The 19,434-nt window shown below is 44.0% G+C and overlaps 1 protein-coding gene across 12 annotated transcripts in view; it reads right to left on the bottom strand.

Annotated features, from left to right (window-relative positions):
• The window catches only part of HOOK3 (hook microtubule tethering protein 3), a 93,848-nt gene that overhangs the window by 62,161 nt on the left and 12,253 nt on the right, over positions 1–19,434 (bottom strand). For all 12 annotated transcript variants that reach the window (XR_014061883.1, XR_014061882.1, XR_014061884.1 and 9 more), the window contains exons 3-6: positions 10,117–10,189; positions 6,458–6,508; positions 4,805–4,937; positions 1,311–1,378 (exon numbers count right to left, since the gene is read on the bottom strand). Coding sequence is in view for 9 of the 12 variants with exons in the window: in XM_081519091.1 (XP_081375217.1) it covers positions 1,311–1,378; positions 4,805–4,937; positions 6,458–6,508; positions 10,117–10,189 (325 nt within the window). In the remaining 3 variants the exon portion in view is untranslated. The remainder of the gene's footprint in view (positions 1–1,310; positions 1,379–4,804; positions 4,938–6,457; positions 6,509–10,116; positions 10,190–19,434) is intronic.

The raw sequence follows: 19,434 nt of genomic DNA on the forward strand, positions 1-19,434 counted from the left end.
TCCTCTGTTAAAAGCTTTGCTTTGTAGTAAGGTCCTGTGTAATAATAAGGACTGGCTGACCTCTGTCCCCACGTATTAGAGGGTTGGGGCTTTGAGCCACTTGGTATCAACCTGACTTCCGGGGGGGGGGTGTGTGTGCTGGAAATTTCGTTCAATTAATGATAAAGTCATTATCACTGAGTTCTACAAGTCATTCCAGCAAATGATCAAATCTGAGGGTGAGTGGGAACCTCTGCATTCACAGTTGGTTGGATTGAACAGAAGATACTTAATTTGCATTTAGCATTTCTCATGTTTGTCTGTATTTTTTTCCTGTTAGTTACTTACTTACATTCTACAGTTCCCTTAAAGGTTTCTCCCATTATTTTTATGATTAAAAATTTCTCCCCTCCTAAGATCCACCAGTTATTAATCTATATTCCATTTTCAATACTATAGTTCTGTGTTTGACATCTGATGGAGTTAAGGACATGCTGCCCCAAAATATGCACCTTGGCCTGTTGACTATTTCAAGCTGAAGCAATGTGAGAAAGAATGGGGCCAGAAAAGATTTCCTGACCTTCCTCAAGCTCCTCTCGGGAGAGGTGCCCTCCCGATGTCAGAGGAGAGGCGTATCCATGCCTCCAAGGTCACAGGGATGCAAGAGGAACCTGAACCCCAGGACCCGTTGCTGCCCTTTTTCCACTCTGTCACATTTTCCCACAAGACTCTCCACTCTTCATCAGATCCATGCAGGCTGAAACACTCCTTCAGCCTTCATTTCGTCACAAAGCTTCCTGTGTTGTGTAAAACTTCTATTGAATATGTTTGTATGCTTCTCTGTTGTTAATCTGCTTTTGTTGTTGTTTTTTAGAGGCCCCAGCAGACAACTTGGAAGGGTAGAGGAAAATACCATTTTTCCTCTCCTACAGTTGCAAATAAATATTCATCTAAAAATTGCTTTGAGTCTGGCAGGAGTTGAAGACCGATTTTCTTCTAACAAGAGACCAGTACTTAGGTGTGAGGCAGTCTGCTGGTTAAGACAGATACTACTTAAAATGGCTTTAAGAATCAGTCAGTCTACTATTCCTAATTCATCCGTGTATTAAACAAAATTAAGAATAGTTACCGAATATCTATACCCACAAGAGGAATGTTTACCATTTAAATAAAAATAAGATAAGCCATAGCATAAGTATAAAGAAAAGATTCTCAGAAACTGAGTAGGAGAACTGAGTAGGAGAATCTCTCTAAAATTTCTAACTCAGATACTCAAACTCAGGTTTGCTCCTTTAATTCCTCACGAACTGTAAGCACAAAGGTCCACGTACCTCCTGGATGGCTGTCATGACAACATGCTGGACAGACTCCTCCATCACCATGATGGCTTGGATGTACTCTGAAAGCAAGAACAACCTGGAATGTCAGTGTTCAACTGACAGACAACCAAGGGAGTAAAGGCTAAGACTTCATCAATTCTGGTAAGAAGCTTTCCATGTTTTGATTCTTCCTCAGAATTTCTCGTATGTGGTTAAATACATGTGTTGGAGGTAAAGTGCAAGCTGAAAATCAGCACGTTTCTTTCCTGAAACTGACTCTCCCCTTCCCCATAACGTTGAGCCTACAGCTGAAAGTCCCAGGAACGGAGGATTTCAGGAATGTAAAGCAATGAAACGGTAAAGCCTAAGGCCAAAAAGGAAAGGACTCTGTACTCTGTTCCTAAAATTTAAACATCTTTCACATTGTTCTGTGTTACATGTTATGAAACTTTGATGTCTGTGTTTTATTCTTATGTGACATTAAAGTATTGAACTGTATCGTTTGTTGTTGTTGTTCAGTTGCTAAGTCGTGTCTGACTCTTTGTGACCCTATGGACTGCAGCACGCCAGGCTTCCCTGTCCCTTCACTATTCCCTGGAGTTTGCTCAGAAGCGTGTTCATTGAGTCGGTGATGCTATCTAACCATCTCATAATGGTAAATTTTTACCTTAATATTTTCTACAATTAAAAAAAAACTTAGGGAATCTAAGAGCTGCTTAGAAGAAAGAATTAAGATGGTTTTAAGATAGAGACTGATATCATAGTTTAAAAATACTGTGTAACCCTGGGCTTTAAAGTAATGACCCACATCTTTAATAAGTGAAAGCACCAATTTCATCAATCTTGTCCTCACCACTGCCGAAAAAGGGAAGAATCCCTTAGTTGTTAGTAGTGACACAGTTGAAAAAAAAATAATTTCTTGCCTTGTAAAAAAGCCCTGGAAGTAGTTTTATTTTCAGATCCAATAATAGATGAAAAAGTGAGAATGAAGCATAAAAAACCAACAGGCCACCTGGATTTCAACAAATATGAAAAATATATTTTAATAAGAAATGTTTCAAAAATTAAAGTCATTAGCAAATTTTAGCCTTAATCTGCTCCTCTCTACTCTATATCCATAAAAACACCAAAAAAATTGTCTCAGCATTCTAATATGAGATAAGGGGAGTTCAACTGTGCAATTGTTAGTGATCTTTTGGCAAGAGACTCCTGGATTTTTAATGCCAAACTATAATCCTTAGCTTGACAGGTAACTTGTTTAAAAAAAAAAAAGTGACCTCACTATTAAATCATGATATTCTAGTTGTTAATGCCAAAGCTTCTAGTTAAACAAAACACGTTTTTAAGGAAGTACTGCCCTAAGGATACTTGTACTCAATCAAATGTGTGGTGATGCACACAGACACAACACGTTACATGCGTAAACCACAGGCACCGTCAGAAGCAGAAATCGTGTACATCATAGCTTAGTCACTCTCCCTGGTTAAGAAAGAAACTCCTTTAGTCTGAGCTCAAGGTTTTGTTTGTTTGGTTTGTTGCGAGGCGCAGTCTACGAGCGTTGGGTACAAGGCACCAAGCATGGAATTTCCCGGGCTACGGGGCCGCTCGCACGGCTGGGACCAGAACGAGAAGCTGAGCCTGTGGGGCGGGGGGCGGGGGCCCGGTCAGTGGGGGGGAAACGGGCCGACAGCCCCGGGGACGGGCGGAGGGGGCGGGGGGGGGGTTAGTCAGGTGTGAGAGGGGAAGCGTTAGTTAAGAAGCGGTGTTGCCACGTCAAGGCCCTTCCCCGCGAACACCGTAAAATGCCGGATGACATAAAATGACGTGAGAACCAGGTTAAGTGCACGCTTTTTGAAAAGTTAAAAAAAAAAAAAAAGTAAGTTAAATCTTAAAAGTTAAAAATCCAAGCATGTACGATTGCTGAGTGCAGACTCAGGAGCAGTGGAGGATGAGGTGGGCTATAACAGAGAGCTTATCCTGAAAAGCAAGCGTCTAGGTCCAGAACCTACAGCACAGTTTAGTACAAAGGGTACCAAGTTCTCACGTGGAAGAGACACAGGGTTTCGTCCTCACTGGCCTCTCATGAGCAAGAGATCTGGGGCGAATAATACTTATATGAGTCTCGGTTTCCCAGTCTACAAAAAGTGTTCTTGTCAGGTTAAAAGGCAGAAGGGAGACATTCAGTAAAGTATTATTATTAGTGTGTTTTTACTACTAATCTTTGCTTTTTCAAATCCACCCCTGTTTATTTGCCCTGGTTTGAGAAGTCAGGTAGCCAACATAAATGGACACTGAGCCAACGCTCTGAGCAGTTGCTCTTCACTCTAGGAACTGAAAAACATCCTCTAAACAGAAAGCATGTGTTTCTGCCGCGCTTTATGGATTACAGAGCAAATACACACATGGTTTCATTGACTCCTCGTGACAATCGGGTTTCGCGCCCTCACTTTGGCGACGAGGAAACAGGCTGAGCACCTAATTCAGGGACAGGTGGTAGATGGCAGAGCCCCCCGGTCAGCCCTACACTTTTTGTGTCCTACGTGCCCAGTGACAGGCAACACTCAGCAACCCAGAGATTCACGTCATTTGATGCAAGCTCTCAGCTGTGCTCCTGAGGACAGAGAATGCACTCTGGACAGTGGGATGTTAAAATTCTGTTCAGAGTGTTTGCTCACTATTCACATAATTTTCAGGGAAAAACTCAATCTAGGTGTTACACAGAACACCTGGTCTGTGTGAGAAGCTCAATAAATGTTATGATAGCTTTCCCATAGGACTATAGATAAAGGTAAAATTCTCATCTTTTCCTATTCGGACCCTGTAACCAGCCACTCTTACTGGCTACACACTTCCATGAGCTGAGAACTCTCCTAACAGAATAAACACATAAGAAATTCTTATCTGAATTCAATGAACTATGCTAAATAATTTTTATCTGCCTTTTAAAATCAAAGCGTCTAGTTAGAAATGCCAGCCCCACTCAACTGTAAGTTCCATGAGGGCAGGTACTAGGTCGACTGTCTGACACTGTGTCCCAAACCCGAGCGTGATGTGTGAATTCAGTTAAGAGTTTATGAAATAAATCCTTCAATCTAAAATATCTAATTTTAGGTAAATTAGATATCTTTCCATCTAAAATATCAAATTTTAAGTACCCATAGATGAACTGATCATAGGTATTAATTACTATTAATCAGTAATTAATTTGGCTGGACCTTGTCCAATGAACAGTAAATTTCATCAGATTTGGTGTGGTTAAAAATAATCTATGCAAAGAATTAGGTAGCCTTGCAGAAAGGGGAAGGACATCATCGCAATCAAATTTGTTCTAACCGATAAAATTCTTTTAAGCTTGAAAACAGATTACTGGCAAAATCATAGAAAAGGGCATCCTTCATGAGTGGCCTTAAGATGTTCTTGTTTGAACATGTGACCTGTATACACGTATGATATGAACTCCTTTCCTCAGTTACTTTACATGCACACGCTAACTTCAAATACGTTACCTTGCTTCTGTTCGCAGTTCACAGCACAGCCTAAAATGAGCTGAAGCATCCTTCCCAGCTCTGCGGCGTCGGAGTGCTCTGCGATCAGGTTCACATCGGGAAGGGTAAAGTCATTGATCTGCTGCCCTAGAATCTGGCCAGAGATAAACACTTGAGAGCTGCAGTGACAGCTACATGGCCAAATAAAATATCCAATGAGAGATGAGTCATCAGCACTGGAAACTCCCTGCTCAGAGCAGAGCTGTCTGGTCGACCTCACTCCCAATTCCTAGGTCTACCTCCCACACGTAAGTCACAACCCTCCTGAGTCACAGCAACTTAAATCTCTAATCTGCTATGTGGCGTGGACTCTGAGCAGAGAAACAGCACTACTGAGCCCTCCACCTCCCCCAGGAGGGCTGGCTGTGCGTTCTCGGGAGAAGGTTCTGAAACCCAGGAGCACCGGAAAGAGCAGAAATAGAATGTAGGTTCACGCCCGCAGCGGTAGGATTCCCCTGGTCACCTTCACTCCATGTGACTCTAAAATGCTAATAACAAGACGCCCACGTCAGGAAAGAGAAGGGAGACTGGCCCCAAATGAAGTATCTGAGGACAACTGGGTAGGTTTCTGTCTGATGATGGTACAGTGAAGAACACCCTAAAAACACGAAAGCAAGACCGGTGTGGCTGCAGTATGGGAGGTGAGCCAAGAGGAGGAGAGGGGGACACATGGCATCCGGTGGCTCCTGGCGAGAAGTAAGGATTTGATTTTCAACACAACGGGAAACCAAGGAGGACAACGTGGAGGACGAGAGTGACGGAATCGAATTTCCATTAAAAAAAGTAGCCTGGCTCGAGAGTGGAGAACAGACGGCAGAGGGGCAAGAGTGAGGCCAGGGCCACCAGGTGGGCCACACTAGCGACCCGAGCAAAAGCTGATGAAGGTCTGGTGTAGGGTGCTGGCAGCAGAGACGGAGAAAACGGCATTCTGCAGAGCTAACCAACAGGTCGTACTGAGGCTATCAGAAGGAGGAGGACTGCAGGATGATTTGCAGGGGTTGGACTTGAACAGTAGGGTGGATGGCAGGGTCACGTGCTGAGATGATGAGGACAGATAACCTAAGCACAGATGTAGGTTTAAATGCAAGTCAGTTTGTGGAGAAAAATAGTAAGGAAATAACAGGTGTTTCTAGGCTGTGGTGTGTTCATTTGCTATCTGTGATCACGAAATTTAAAGTAAAACTAGTTCCACTGCCTGATTTTTTTTCCCATCGATGTCCTGAGCATCCTGATACAGGCTCAGTGAATAAACTGAGTTAATCTTAGGATGGGAGTCTGCCAAGGAAAAAGATGGAAGCAGGGAAGGGACTTGTGAGTAATTTTGCACTTCCATGAGTAAAGAAAGATAGGAGAGAGTTAACAGACAGCAGAAGGAAACCTTACATAAATGAGTAACCCCTCACAAACTATCCATATTAAAGTGAAGATTATTTATCTAAAAATCACTTAATAGCTGGTTTCCTGGACCAACATCACAGAGACTATACAATGGAAGATAAAGCTGATTATTAGTTCTGAGTTAATTCTTCCCTTACTTGAAACTATTTTTAACTACTGTAAAATTAAACTATCCTATAGTAATACTTCCAAGGAGAATGAAAAAAAAGTCCTTACCTCATGATTGTAATCCAGGATTCCTTTCAAAATTTTCTTTAAGTTGCTTATCTGTTGAAAGAGAGAGAAAACAACTGGGTAAAAGCCAACCACAGATGAAAACATACTTTGAGCTAAAAAATTTCTGAATCAACCATTCATGTTAATCACAAAGTAAACATAAAAAATAAAATTCAACAGTACATTTGAATCACCATTATAAAAAAAGGACTCTCAATGGTTTAATTTATGTGATCTAAGAGATTTATAAAGCAAATTAATTAAGCTTCCAATTATTAAGTTAAATTTTCAATGTTCTGACCACATTGACAAAATCAGAAGGTAATTGATCAAGACTTAACAGTAGGATCAAATTATGTAGATTTTCTGGAGGGAAAGAAAAAAATGTGGCAACCTTACTGAAGACTTGGATTCAGTGCTGTTTTTCCCAGAAAAGCAGAGTTACATCTTACACAGAGGTTAAGTTCTAAAGTTAGAGAATTAAGCAAAAATTATAGTCAGAGTTATCGTTGGAAATCTTGCAAAGCAACCTATGAAACAGGTTGTCACCTATGAAAGAAGGTCTCTAAGCTCCTCCATGGTCAGAAAAAGAGTGTGTTTGTTCAGCTGAGACCAAGGAAATATTTAGGAGCCATTAGGTTAAAAAAAAAAAAAAAGACTGTATCTTTAAATGTTGGTATAATGCTCAGGACTGCAAGACAACAGTGCTATAAGGAGCAACTTAGTAACAAGACAGGCTGAGGGACTGACACCCACTCCACTCCGGAGTGCAGGCTCCTGGTTATGCCGCCCGGTGAGACCACAGGCACAATCCCCCACATTATTTACTGCAGACTTATATTTTCCCCCTTGTTTTTTGGACCCAACTCATATGGCTGGATTTCTGTCATGATGCAGACACGGTAGGATTTCTTTGATCATCCACCGTGGACGCTCCTAGTGGAAGACATTCTAGGACAGACGGCAGGAGCAGTGGTAGCCATCAAAGTAAAGATCCACAGCAGTGGGGTTCAGGTTCATCAAAGCCATGCTTAGTTTTAAAGGAAGACAATAAACTGAAAACATCATCCTTAAAAAAAAAAAATCTCATAAATAAAACTAACATGTTCGCATCCCTAAGAAAATATGGAGTCCTGAGAAATATATACTTTCTTTGGTTCTACGGTGTCCATTTATCTTTTAACATTTTAACTTAGAAAAAGTATTAAAGATCAATGTATTCATTTAAAATGGCAGTTTATTCTCCACTGGAAAAACTACAAATCTTATCATTCATTCATCAGTGGTATCTTAAAATCAACGGCATCTTAAAATTGAAGAAATACAGCTGAAGAAATAGAACACAGGATATGAAACAGAGAACAGGAAGCAAATCACCACGGTGACTTTCAGTTCTGAGCATGAAGAACACGATCAACAGTCCCCCTTCTCTGGGTCACCGCCCTGCTACCCTCCTGACACTGATGACTGCGTGGGTTTGTGTGTACTCCGTGTGTGTTTGTGTGTCTGTGTACAGACCGTGCGCACAGGAGTGTGTGTGCTTGTGTGTGTGTCTGTGTACAGACCGTGCACACAGGAGTGTGTGTGTTTGTGTGTCTGTGTACAGACCGTGCGCACAGGAGTGTGTGTGTTTGTGTGTGTGTCTGTGTACAGACCGTGTGCACAGGAGTGTGTGTGCTTGTGTGTGTGTCTGTGTACAGACCGTGCACACAGGAGTGTGTGTGTGTGTGTGTCTGTGTATAAACCGTGCACACAGGAGTGTGTGTGTCTGTGTACAAACCGTGTGCACAGGAGTGTGTGTGCTTGTGTGTGTGTCTGTGTACAGACCGTGCACACAGGAGTGTGTTTGTGTGTCTGTGTATAAACCGTGCACACAGGAGTGTGTGTGTCTGTGTACAAACCATGTGCACAGGAGTGTGTGTGCTTGTGTGTGTGTCTGTGTACAGACTGTGCACACATGAGTGTGTGTGTTTGTGTGTGTGCCTGTGTACAGACTGTGCACACAGGAGTGTGTGTCTGTGTACAAACCGTGCGCACAGGAGTGTGTGTGTTTGTGTGTGTGTTTGTGTACAAACCATGCACACACGAGTGAGGTGTGCAGCTCCTTCAGAAGCAAACGTGAGCTGATGAGCAGCCTGATCTCTATGTCATAACACTAAAGAGCTGCCTCTTTAACTGCCTGTTCTTGAAAGGCTATTTCGAAATTAAAACAGTGCCATTACACAGCATCCATTAACTTCAGTTTAGGGAAAAAGAGGAATTAAATTCTGTCAGATCCAATGTCTAGTCAATGAATAAATATTTCCCTCAAATATGTACTTTAGGGGGAAATAGAAAAACAAACCAAGCTTGGCCCATCGTAAGTCCAGGGACTTCACAAGCTCACTCATCTGCATTTGAGTTGCTACTAAGCTGTATCAAGGGCTTCCCTGGTGGCTCAGGGGTAAGGAACCTGCCTGCCGATGCAGGTTCAATCCCTGGGTCGGAAGATCCCCTGGAGCAGGGCACGGCAACCCACTCCAGTATTCTTGCCTGGAGAATCCCATGGACAGAGGAGCCTGGTGGGCTACGGTCCATGGGGCTGCAGAGAGTCGGACACGACTTTTAGCGAGTAAACAACAAACAACAAGCTGTATCAAAAATAAATGATTCTAGAGTTCTCTCCACTGCCAGTTATGACCACAGAATGATTTTGTGTAACAAGTTTACAGAGATGGAGAGGGAGGCAGCAGTGGCCGAGGGCCCGGGTGATGTGGGTGGTGTGTGTGGGTGTGGGGGGAGGCTGGCAGGGACGGAGCAGTCCGCAGCCCCGCTGTGGGGTGGTGACATGCACGTGCACGTGGACAGAGCCAGGGAGGGCGCACACACACACAGAAGCGCGTGCTCAGAGCTGGGGAGCTCCGAGTACATTGTGTGCTGCACCCACATCAGTCCTTAGGTTTGACAGAAACTGGGGGATCAGTACACGGACCTTCTCTGTGCTTTTCTTTCCCCACCCCCTTATGAGTCTGTAAGACAGAAAGGTGAAAACATAATTTACAGATGGGCTGCGATCTGTATTTTTAAAAATAAAGTAAAAACATTACTGCGTAGAGCAAGGTTAGAAATGTTATCTAACTATACACGCACGCACACTTAGGCGGGCGGGAGGCTTCAGGGTGAACTGCATTTCTCACTGTGGGTTTCGGTCAAAGACGCTTGAGAAGCACTGAAAACTAAGGTTACTAGGATGGAAATGAAAATAATTCATTCTCTGAGTGCTGTGGACACAGTTAATAATGATCAATGTTTCCTCATCTTTAATAACAACACTAGCAACTAACATGACTGTCCGAAGTACAGCACATGCATTAACTCATTTATTTCTGTGGGACAGATCCTGTCACAACCCTCACTTTACAAATGGGAAATTCAGGTGCTGACGGGCGGAAGGCTTGGCTGGGGTCGTGAGTACTGGGCTGGGCTGTGGACACAGGCAGCCTGGCTCTGGAGCCTGAGCCCTCACTCACTGTGCTTCGCTAGACAGCATTTTGGTGAGCACTCTCAGGTTACCCCCATCTTTAATTCTAGATTATTCACCAGATGGTATTTCAGACACATCAGACCAAAAGTCAACAAGTGTCACAGACACCCAAGCAAAAGACATAAAAATAAAATACCTTTAGCCTCCAGTTATCTCCTACTTCTGTTTTGATTCTGTTTAACCAATTTTCATCAAAATACGCAGGATCTCTGCAAATAAGAAAAAGCTAGCATATTAAGATCATGTAACTCTCAAGCTAAAACACACACACACACAAACACAACTGAAATTCATCTTGCATCATCACTTAATTGCTATGTAAAAATGTATTTGACACATGTAAGTCACAAAATAATATATAAGACTGAATGCAATTACAGTAAGTTTCTCTAAAATCAACCATTATCAGCTTGTTAAAAACATTTTTTAATCAAAAAGAAGCTACAGGTGAAAAGTGATAACATGAAGTTAAATATATTTTACGAGACCAGTGCTCTAACCCCTGAGCTACGGAGCCTAAGTTAAATATATTTTAAAAGTTATACACCAATCTGGAATTAGTAGATACCACACTAATATCTAAAAGCAGTCAGTCAATGACAATTGTTTTAAAAAGGCCAAAGAAATATATTAGGAAGAAGGTTAAAATAAGCTATTCAGTTAATACTTCAATGCCTTTCATCCTCTACTACTTTGAAGGTCACCAACAACGTTACTAAAATTTCATGTGTTTAAATAATATAAACAGAGACCTGTTTATGTAATAGTAGGCATCAGACAAAGTTGGATACTGTTTCTGTTTGCAGAAGCCCTAAATCTAAGATAATACTTAGTTTTGGTGTGGACAAACAAACTGAAATCAGGATACAACCTGAGTATACTTATGCTTATTTTTCTTAGGAAAGCCTCCAAAATTTCTATAAACACTAAAAAGAAAGAAAGAAAAAAAAAAGCTTTTAGCCTGGCATGATATTCACCTTGAAGTTCTTGACACAGATGATCTAAGAAATGAAATTATATTTGTTCAAAATCACAGGTTGAATACCTCTGACCTGCTCTAGCAAGTGCTGAGTTGAAAGATCTATTCACAACACAACCATCTCCATTCACCACAAAAATGTAACAGCAACCAGAAAAACATGTTACGACAAAATCTACAGTTTCAATTTAAACTGTCACTCAAACTGATATGCACAATCAGTACTAAATTTCGTTCAAGTTATCTTTAAATGAAGTAACATGCTATCTAGAATTTAAAAATTTTATTATTAAAAAAGAAAGATGTACTTATTTAGGCATATGTATTTATGCAAAAAGTTACAAATAAGTTATCTCCATAGAAATCTACTATGATTATTTTTGAAGCCTGTACCAAAGTTAACATATTCACTTTATTGTCTCTTTAATTTTTTTAATTGAGATATAATTCACAGACCATACAACTCACCTGTCTGAAGTGGATTTTAGTATATTCACATCACCCCAATCTAATTTCCAGGATAAAAGCCCCTTATCAGACATAAGATGTGTAAATACTTTCTCACATTCTGTGAGTTATCTTCTTACAACTTCTTGATGGCACAATTTGCGGCACAATTGTTTTTAATCTTGATAAAGTTCAATTTCATCAGTCTCTGCTTTTTGTATTATATCTAAGAAGCTTTTGCCTAATTCAAGGTCAGGAAGACTTACTCCTACGTCATCTTCTATGATTTTCAACAGCTTCAGTTTTAAATGTAGGTGTTTCTTTGGTAGGTTATGATCCACGTGCATAGTATAAGTAAAGGGTCTAACTTCATTCTTCTGCATGTAGATATTCACACTCAACTACTTTTGTTTCAAGCTTAAAGTAGCTTCTTTAGTCAAAACTAATTTGAGCAAAACTGCAAAAAGAAGGAACTTGCGGAAGACCACTGAGGTACGTCATGGTACAGAAAGGCAGCGGGGCCTCCTCGAGTACTAGACTAAGGACGGGAAGGCTGTCAGGAATCTGGACAGTACTCGCCTGACTTTCACCTTTGCTTCTGCCCATCCATACATTTTCTCTCCGAAGACCAGCTTTTTCTGTTTCTCCACACATGCTCCAAGTCTTCACCATGCCAGCTCAAGGAGAGACCTTTGAAGAGCAGCTCCCAGCCAATCCCAATTCTAAATTCCCAGGAAACTGCCAACAGTGCAGCCAGAGTCTGTTTCCATCCCCAGCCTGACTGTCACGTGACCAAAAGGATGGAGCGGGACACACACTGGGCAGACAATGCCCCAAAAGAGGCCTCTTGGCTTAAAACCTCTTGCAACAATAGATGATGTGAAGAAAAAACGACAATGAAAGTGAATTCTACTAAAATATTACGTTATCATGAAAATAATTCAGAAAATAAAAAATTCCATATTTTTAATACTTAAATCATTGAAAAAGCCATAATCTAAAAATCATTATCACTCCCAGCCAAGGAACAGTCTTTCCAAATGAGAAGGACTCACGAGCAGGGCAGCTTGCGAGTCTGGCGCTAAGTGGGGGACGCTCACCCAAAGACGAAGGCGCTAGACTTACTGGTTGAGATGTGATTCAGGGCCACACAGCTAAGAGAGACTTCCATCTCAACAGGAAACCCCTTAACTTATAAGAAAGAATGCTTTAAAATGTTTAAGAAACTCTACACTCTGAGAACTCCAAGACTATGGATACTTCATTTCGAATCAAAGAACTTGGAAAAATCTGAATAAAACGTTTCATGCCACGCATTATGATAGTTTGTTTCTTCCTTAAAAGACCACCGCATCAGAACCTCAAAACGGTGCCTGCCTGAGCAGAGAAGGAAGGACAACCCAGACAGCTGTTACTACCCTGTACTCAGCACCGGTAACGTCCGAGCCACGGAGCCCAGCACTCTGCGTTCACGGTGACCCTGCCAGGAAGCTACCAGTGTCCCCACGTTACACTGGGGAACATCAGACCCAGAAGGTGAGTGATCGCCCACGTTCATGCAGTGAAGCGGCACAGCTGATGGTATGGCCGTTTTTCTGACAACAGATGAGTGGAGTTCAACGTGAAACCCGTCCCCTCGCAAACACCACCAAGGTCTTGTGGCCAATCCTTTCCTCCTGCTCAGCGGACTGGACACGGAGAGCAAATATCCACGGCGCTCAGGACCACGCTCCATGCTCACTGGGGGCGGGCGTCTGTCCGCTGAGCACCTCGGGTCTGACACACGGCAGTCCCCACCGATACTGGGCACCCAACAACGTTTGGAAAAAGTCATAGCGCTTTTACTGAATAAGCTTCCAATCTGCCACTTGGTGGAACACAACAACAGGAGTCCACAGGTCTAAACCACGACACAAATGAACTATCCATGAAACAGACCAGAACCACTGCCGTAGAGAGCAGACCGCGGGGGAGGAAGTGAGGGAGGGCTAGAGAGGGATGTCGGGGCTGGCAGATGTAAACTGTCGTACAGAGAACGGATAAACAACGAGCTCCTACTGTATAGCACAGGGGACTATAGTCAATATCCTGGGATAAATCATAATGGAAAAGAGTATTTTTTAAAAAAGAACATCTGTGTAAAACTGAATCACTTGGGTGCACAGCAGTAATTAACACAACACTGTAAATTAGCTAGACTTCAATTAAATTTTAAAAAAAAGGAATGGTAGTCCCCAGCCAGCTTCCATTTAAAGTGACTTTCTGTAGTCACGAACTTTGATTCAATGTGCCAGCATCTAGCCATAACTCTGTTTCTCTACATAGCTGACAATTTCCAGTGTTTTCTCAAAACCCCTAATTAACGTTCTCCGGCTAGGATCAAACAACATAAAGGCAATCTTCTCCAAAATCGTAACAGATTATAGTTCTGCACAGATATGTAACCAACAAGGGATAATCTTACTGGGAGTGTTCCTCATGAGTAAGGGACTATCTTTAGCTTCTTACTACGTCCTGACTCGTGCTAAGAAAACAACACAAATCAACCACAAAATATACAAAGCCATTTCCTCGACTTTTCCAGTAACACGTCTACACGGCTATAACTTCTTTGTCACAGCTTAAACTAAAGGAAAAGCCCATTAATTTTAATCCTTCATGTAATTCCACAAATACGCTGTCTTCCTGTAGTCAACTGCCTCCACAGAAACCAAAACATTACATTTTATTTCTACCGCTGAAATTATTAAAGTACCATAATATCCTTCCTGAACCCCCCAAATGAAGATGAGGTCTGAAACAAACACCGTATTTTGATTTCTTAATATGGCATTAAAAAAAACCAGGGTACACAGTTTCTACTATACAACAAAGCGAATCAGCTACATTATATATATATATATATATATCCTTAATATAGCATTTTTAGTAGCAAACTTTACTAATTTTTTTTTATAGATATGTTGATTCTTAGGTCTATTTTCTCAAGAACTTTTCATTACATAAAAGGATCATTTTGGTCCCCTGTCATTAAATGGATATTGAAGAGTTAGCTATGATATTTATATCTTGCACCCTTAACGACAACAAAAATTAAGTGAACTATGCTTTAGCCCCGGCTGTGTCCAGGATGAGCAACACAGGCACAGAGGGACGGGCTCTATCTAAACCGAGGCAGGCGGTCCGGTCCCACAAGCCCAAAGAGCCCTTCCATCACTGTCCACAGCTTGACCGTCATTTCCTCTCCTTTCTTTTTCCCTCATTCTTGATCTCAGAAATATAAAACCTGACGGCACTGAGAGGCACCTCTTACACTTCTGATCTGGCTCTTTCAATCATTATGTGGTTGTAGTAGAACAAGAAATAGGTTTGGTCTTTGTCTCTGGTTCCTGGGGCTGAGCTCCTAAAACCCTGTGTCTCCTGAGTGATGGGGGTGTCTTTTACAATTCATCCTGAGCCGTTTCCAGCCACACTCGAGCTAATGCTAACAGGGTGACTCACTGTGGGACCCCTAGACAGCTTCAGGACCATGGCCTGTCCCAGGGGAATGTACAGCCCCACCCCCAACCTCCAGGAAGGGATGGAGATCAAGTTCAAACTCATGGCTAATGATTTCACTCATGGCTCTGTAGTGAAACCCCCAAATAAACTCCATACAACAGGGTTCAGGAGCCTCTGGGTGGGTGAGCGCAGACCTGTGCTAGGAGGGCAGTGGGCTGGGGGCACAGAGCTCTGCCCTGCCCTCAATCCCACACTCCGCTGGGCATTTCTTTCATTTGGTTCCTGAGTTAGATCCTTTACAATAAAACTTATCGTAAGACCAGTGCTTCCCCGACTTTTGTGTCATTCTCGCAAATATCGAACACGAGGGGGTTCATAGGAACTCCAGCATTTGCAGTTGGCTGGGCAGGAGTGTGGGTACTCCAGGACCCCGCCCACATCCACGTGGCATCTGCAGTGGGGGCGGTCCTGTGGGATTGGGCCTTAATGACAAGTCTGCCCTAAGTGTCGAATCAAAGGACTTCAACCTCAACTTGTGGGGCCTGAGTCATCTTGGAATGTTGGCGTCAGGGAAACTTGATGGAAAATGACATAAAAGCGGGGAACTCTTCTTGGAGATAAAGGATAAAAAAAAATAAAAGTTGCTTTCTTTTCATTTCAAAGTCAACGTTTATAATTCCATATTCATTCATTCAGCTAACGTTTATAGAATACCTACCCCAGAGCAGGACAAGTGGGTCTGGAAGGTGAGGGTGGCAGCAAATTAAACAGGTGGTCGGGGGGTGGCGGGCTACAGGGGAGATGGACGGCCATCAGGGGGGCCTGGCGGTTGGTTAGGAGGAGCGGCATTTGGGGGTCTGCCTGATAAACATTCGAGGCAGCGGGCCGGGCCGTGCAGAAGCCCTGGGGTGGGAGACGCGTGAGGATGAGCCTGGAGCCGGTGCGGAAATAACACAGGAAAGTGAGGTCAGGACGGTGCCACATGTGCGGGTCACATGGGCTCCGATGTGTCACCGTGGGCCCTCGGCTTTCACCCCAAATGACCTGGGGTGCCAGGGCCAGCCTGCTGGCAGGCAGCTGCAGAAACACCAACACTGGTCTGGAAATTAACACCATCAGGGCGGCTAGACCAATACAGTAGCAGGAAAGCGAGTAATTGTCATCATAAACCTTTTTCAGTCCTAAAAATTCCACAATATACCTCTGATAAGTGAGGCACTTACCTGCACCTCACCCACCAGGGTTCTGATGCTACACCTAACATAACAAAGACACGCTCCCAGAATACCATCTGATATTCAGTCTACATTCAGATCTCCTCCATTACATCCTTGAGGTGTCTTTGTTCAAACAAAACCCAAGAGTCAGGCACTGCACTTGCTTTTGTTTTTGAAGCTGTGGTAAGAACACTCAGCGTGAGCTGTGCCCTCTCAAGAGCCATTCAAGATTGCAGTTCAGTCCTGTTAGCCACGGGTGCAGCGCTGCACAGCAGACCTAGGGCTTGTGCCGCGCGTGGAACTGGACTTTATACTCACAGAACAGCAGCTCCCCGTTTCCCCGAATCCCAGTCCCTGGCAGCCACCGCTCCACAAGTCCGACCGTCTCAGACACCTCCCCAACGTCACAGGTGGAGTCTGGCCTCCTGGTAGCCGGTCGGCTACCCCCTGGGCACGACGTCCTCGGGGGCGTCTACGCTGCTGCCCATGGTAGGGCTTCCAAGAAGAGCCATCCGACGTGTTCGGTCAGCAACTGTCTATCCAGGCTCTTTGATCTAGAACTGTTCACCCCTTTCTTGCTGAACAGACCAAGTCAACTATCCTGTAAAACAGCCCACTTTCTGGATTTGTCTGATCCTTTCCTCATGACTTAGTTTCACCTCTCCCTCTGTAGTTCTCTGTAATCTGAAGTCAGATCTAAAGGCTAGATTTAGCGATAGTTAAAAAAATGCAGCTGTCAGTATCTCCTATGGGTTGGATGCAGGATGTGGAGAAAAACGAGAGAGAAGTTTTAAGGTCTGAGCAGCTCAAGGTCAGCAATGCCAATCGCTGAAACGAGAGGACGCCTGACTGAGTGGGTCTGGGTAGAAGGCAGGGCTTAGTTTTAGATGTGATGACTCTGAGATGTCTTTCAGATCCGACCAGAGACGCTGAGCATAAACCAAGTCCGGCTGCCAGAGGAGAGATTCACGCTGGAGATAAAATCTGAGCATCATCAGGACACGGATGATATTCCAGGCCGTGAGACTAATCATCAAGAGGTGAAGCAAACCAAAGGGAAGAGAAGAGGGGTGAGGCCTGAGTCGAAGGCTCTACACCCCTAGGAGGGAGCACAGGAGAGGGAGACCAGCCCAGGAAATGCAGACCACCCAGCAAGACAGGAGAGCAGTCCGGAGGGCCACAGCACCCTGAGGCCAAATGTGAATGAGTGTCACAAGGAAGCAGTAAGCAGATGAGCATCTGCCCTTGGAGCGTTCCTGCTGGTCCAGGCGAGGACTGAGAACGGCATCAGCGGCATGCAGATGTCTGGCGTCCCGAACAAGAGCGGTTCCCACGTGATGGTGGGGACACTCTGCCGGAAGTGGATGTGAGAGAGGTGGGGGGGTAGGGCGGCCTGGGACAGATGCTGCGCAGGGAGGAGGACCGGCGTGGTGGCAGACAGGAGCAGGGTCCTGCGAAGTCTGTTTAAAGACACAGAAGCCGGCTGCTGGGTGTGACCCTCAGAGCAGGGGAGGCCATGGGTGGCGGAAAGAGGGCAACGGGAAAAGCGACGCTCCTAAGCAGGTGAGAGGTGACAGGAGCCAGCACGGGGCCCGCAGGTGCGGACGTGACGGCAGGACTGCAGCCCCCAGCCCAGCCCGCAGGCAGCAACGGCCAGCGAGGTAGCCATACGGATGCTGGCGGCAGCGGCAGTCGGTGGGGACGGAGTCGGGGTTGCCAGGGAGATTTCCTTCTGTGTCTCAACCTTCTCAGAAGTATGACGGCCCCGACCTTGGAAGGTGATCAGAGGAGAGAGGGGGGACGCGGTGCTGGGGGTCTGCAGATGGGACGGCGGGAGGCGGTCCCCCAGAAGAGGGAGATGGCAGGGCTGGGGTGGCCCTGATACCGGGTGAACAAGGGTTCGTGCCGGGAAACGTAGAATGGCACGTCCCAGCATGTCAGTGTTTTTACCAGCCAGGTTCAGCTGCGTCACAGACCTAAATGCAAGCACTAGAACTATAAAACTCCTAGAGGAGAACACAGGAGAAAATCTTAGTGACCCTGGGTCTGCTAAAGGTTTCGTAATACAGTTTAAAAAAACAAACAAAAAAACAGGTGAACTAAAAAAATTATTATTAAATAATTATTATTTAATAATAAAAACTTCAAAAACATTTGCTCTGCAAAGACACTATTAATAAAGTTAAAAGGGAAGCCTCAGGCTGGAAGAAAATATTTTCAAGCACACATCTGAGAGAGAACATGTATTTAGAAATAAAGAACTATAAATTCAATAAGACAGACAATTCAATTAAAAAATAGGCAAAAGGGGCTTCCCTGGGGGCTCAGTGGTTAAGAAGCCACCTGCCAACGCAGGAGGTGTGGGTTTGATCCCTGGGCCAGGAAGATTCCACATGCCACGGAGCAACTAAGCCCGTGCACCACAACTAGTGAGTCTGTGAGTCTGCTCTAGCGCCCGGGAGACGCAACTCCTGAGCCCAAGCACCACAGCGACTGAAGCTGGTGGGCCCTAGAGCCTGTGCCCCCAAACAAGGGGGGCCACCGCAAAGAGAAGCTCACGCACAGCAAGGAAGAGCAGCCCCGTGCTCCACAACTAGAGAAAAGCCTGCACAGCAACAGAGACCCAGCACAGCCAACAAATAAACAAAAGTATTAAAAAAAAAAAAAAGACAGGAGAGGGGACAGAGAAAAGGGAACCCTCCCACACTGCTGGTGGGAATGTAGACTGGAGCGGCCACTATGGCAAGGAGTATGGAGGGTCCTTAAAAAACTAAAAAACAGAGCTACCAAATGATCGTGCAATCCCATTCCTGGGTACATATCTGGGAAAAAACTCTTAACTGGAAAAGAAACAAGCCGCCCAACGTTCACAGCAGCACTATCGATAGCAGCCAAGGCATGGAAGCACCCTAAATGTCCATCAACAGAGGAATGGATAAAGAGGATGCAGGTAAAGAATATATACAACGGAATATTACTCAGGCATAAAAAAGAACAAAATAATGCCATTTGCAGCAACATGGATACAACTAGAGATTATCATACTAAGTGAAGGAAGTCAGAGAGAGACAAATACCATTTGATATCACTTATATGTGGACCCTGAAATATGGCACAAATGAACCTGTGAAACAGAAACAGACTCATAGACAAAACAAACTTATGGTTACCAAAGGGGAAAGAGGGTAGGGGAGAGAAAAATTAGGAGTTTGGGGTTAGCAGATATAAACTACCATATATAAATTAAAGTCCTACTGTGTAGCACAGGGACCTATATTCAATAAACTGTAATAAACCATAATAGAAAAGA

Source organism: Giraffa tippelskirchi, chromosome 8 (assembly GCF_054371585.1).
Source record: "Giraffa tippelskirchi isolate mGirTip1 chromosome 8, T2T-mGirTip1v1.2.pri, whole genome shotgun sequence".
Classification (NCBI taxonomy): domain Eukaryota; kingdom Metazoa; phylum Chordata; class Mammalia; order Artiodactyla; family Giraffidae; genus Giraffa; species Giraffa tippelskirchi.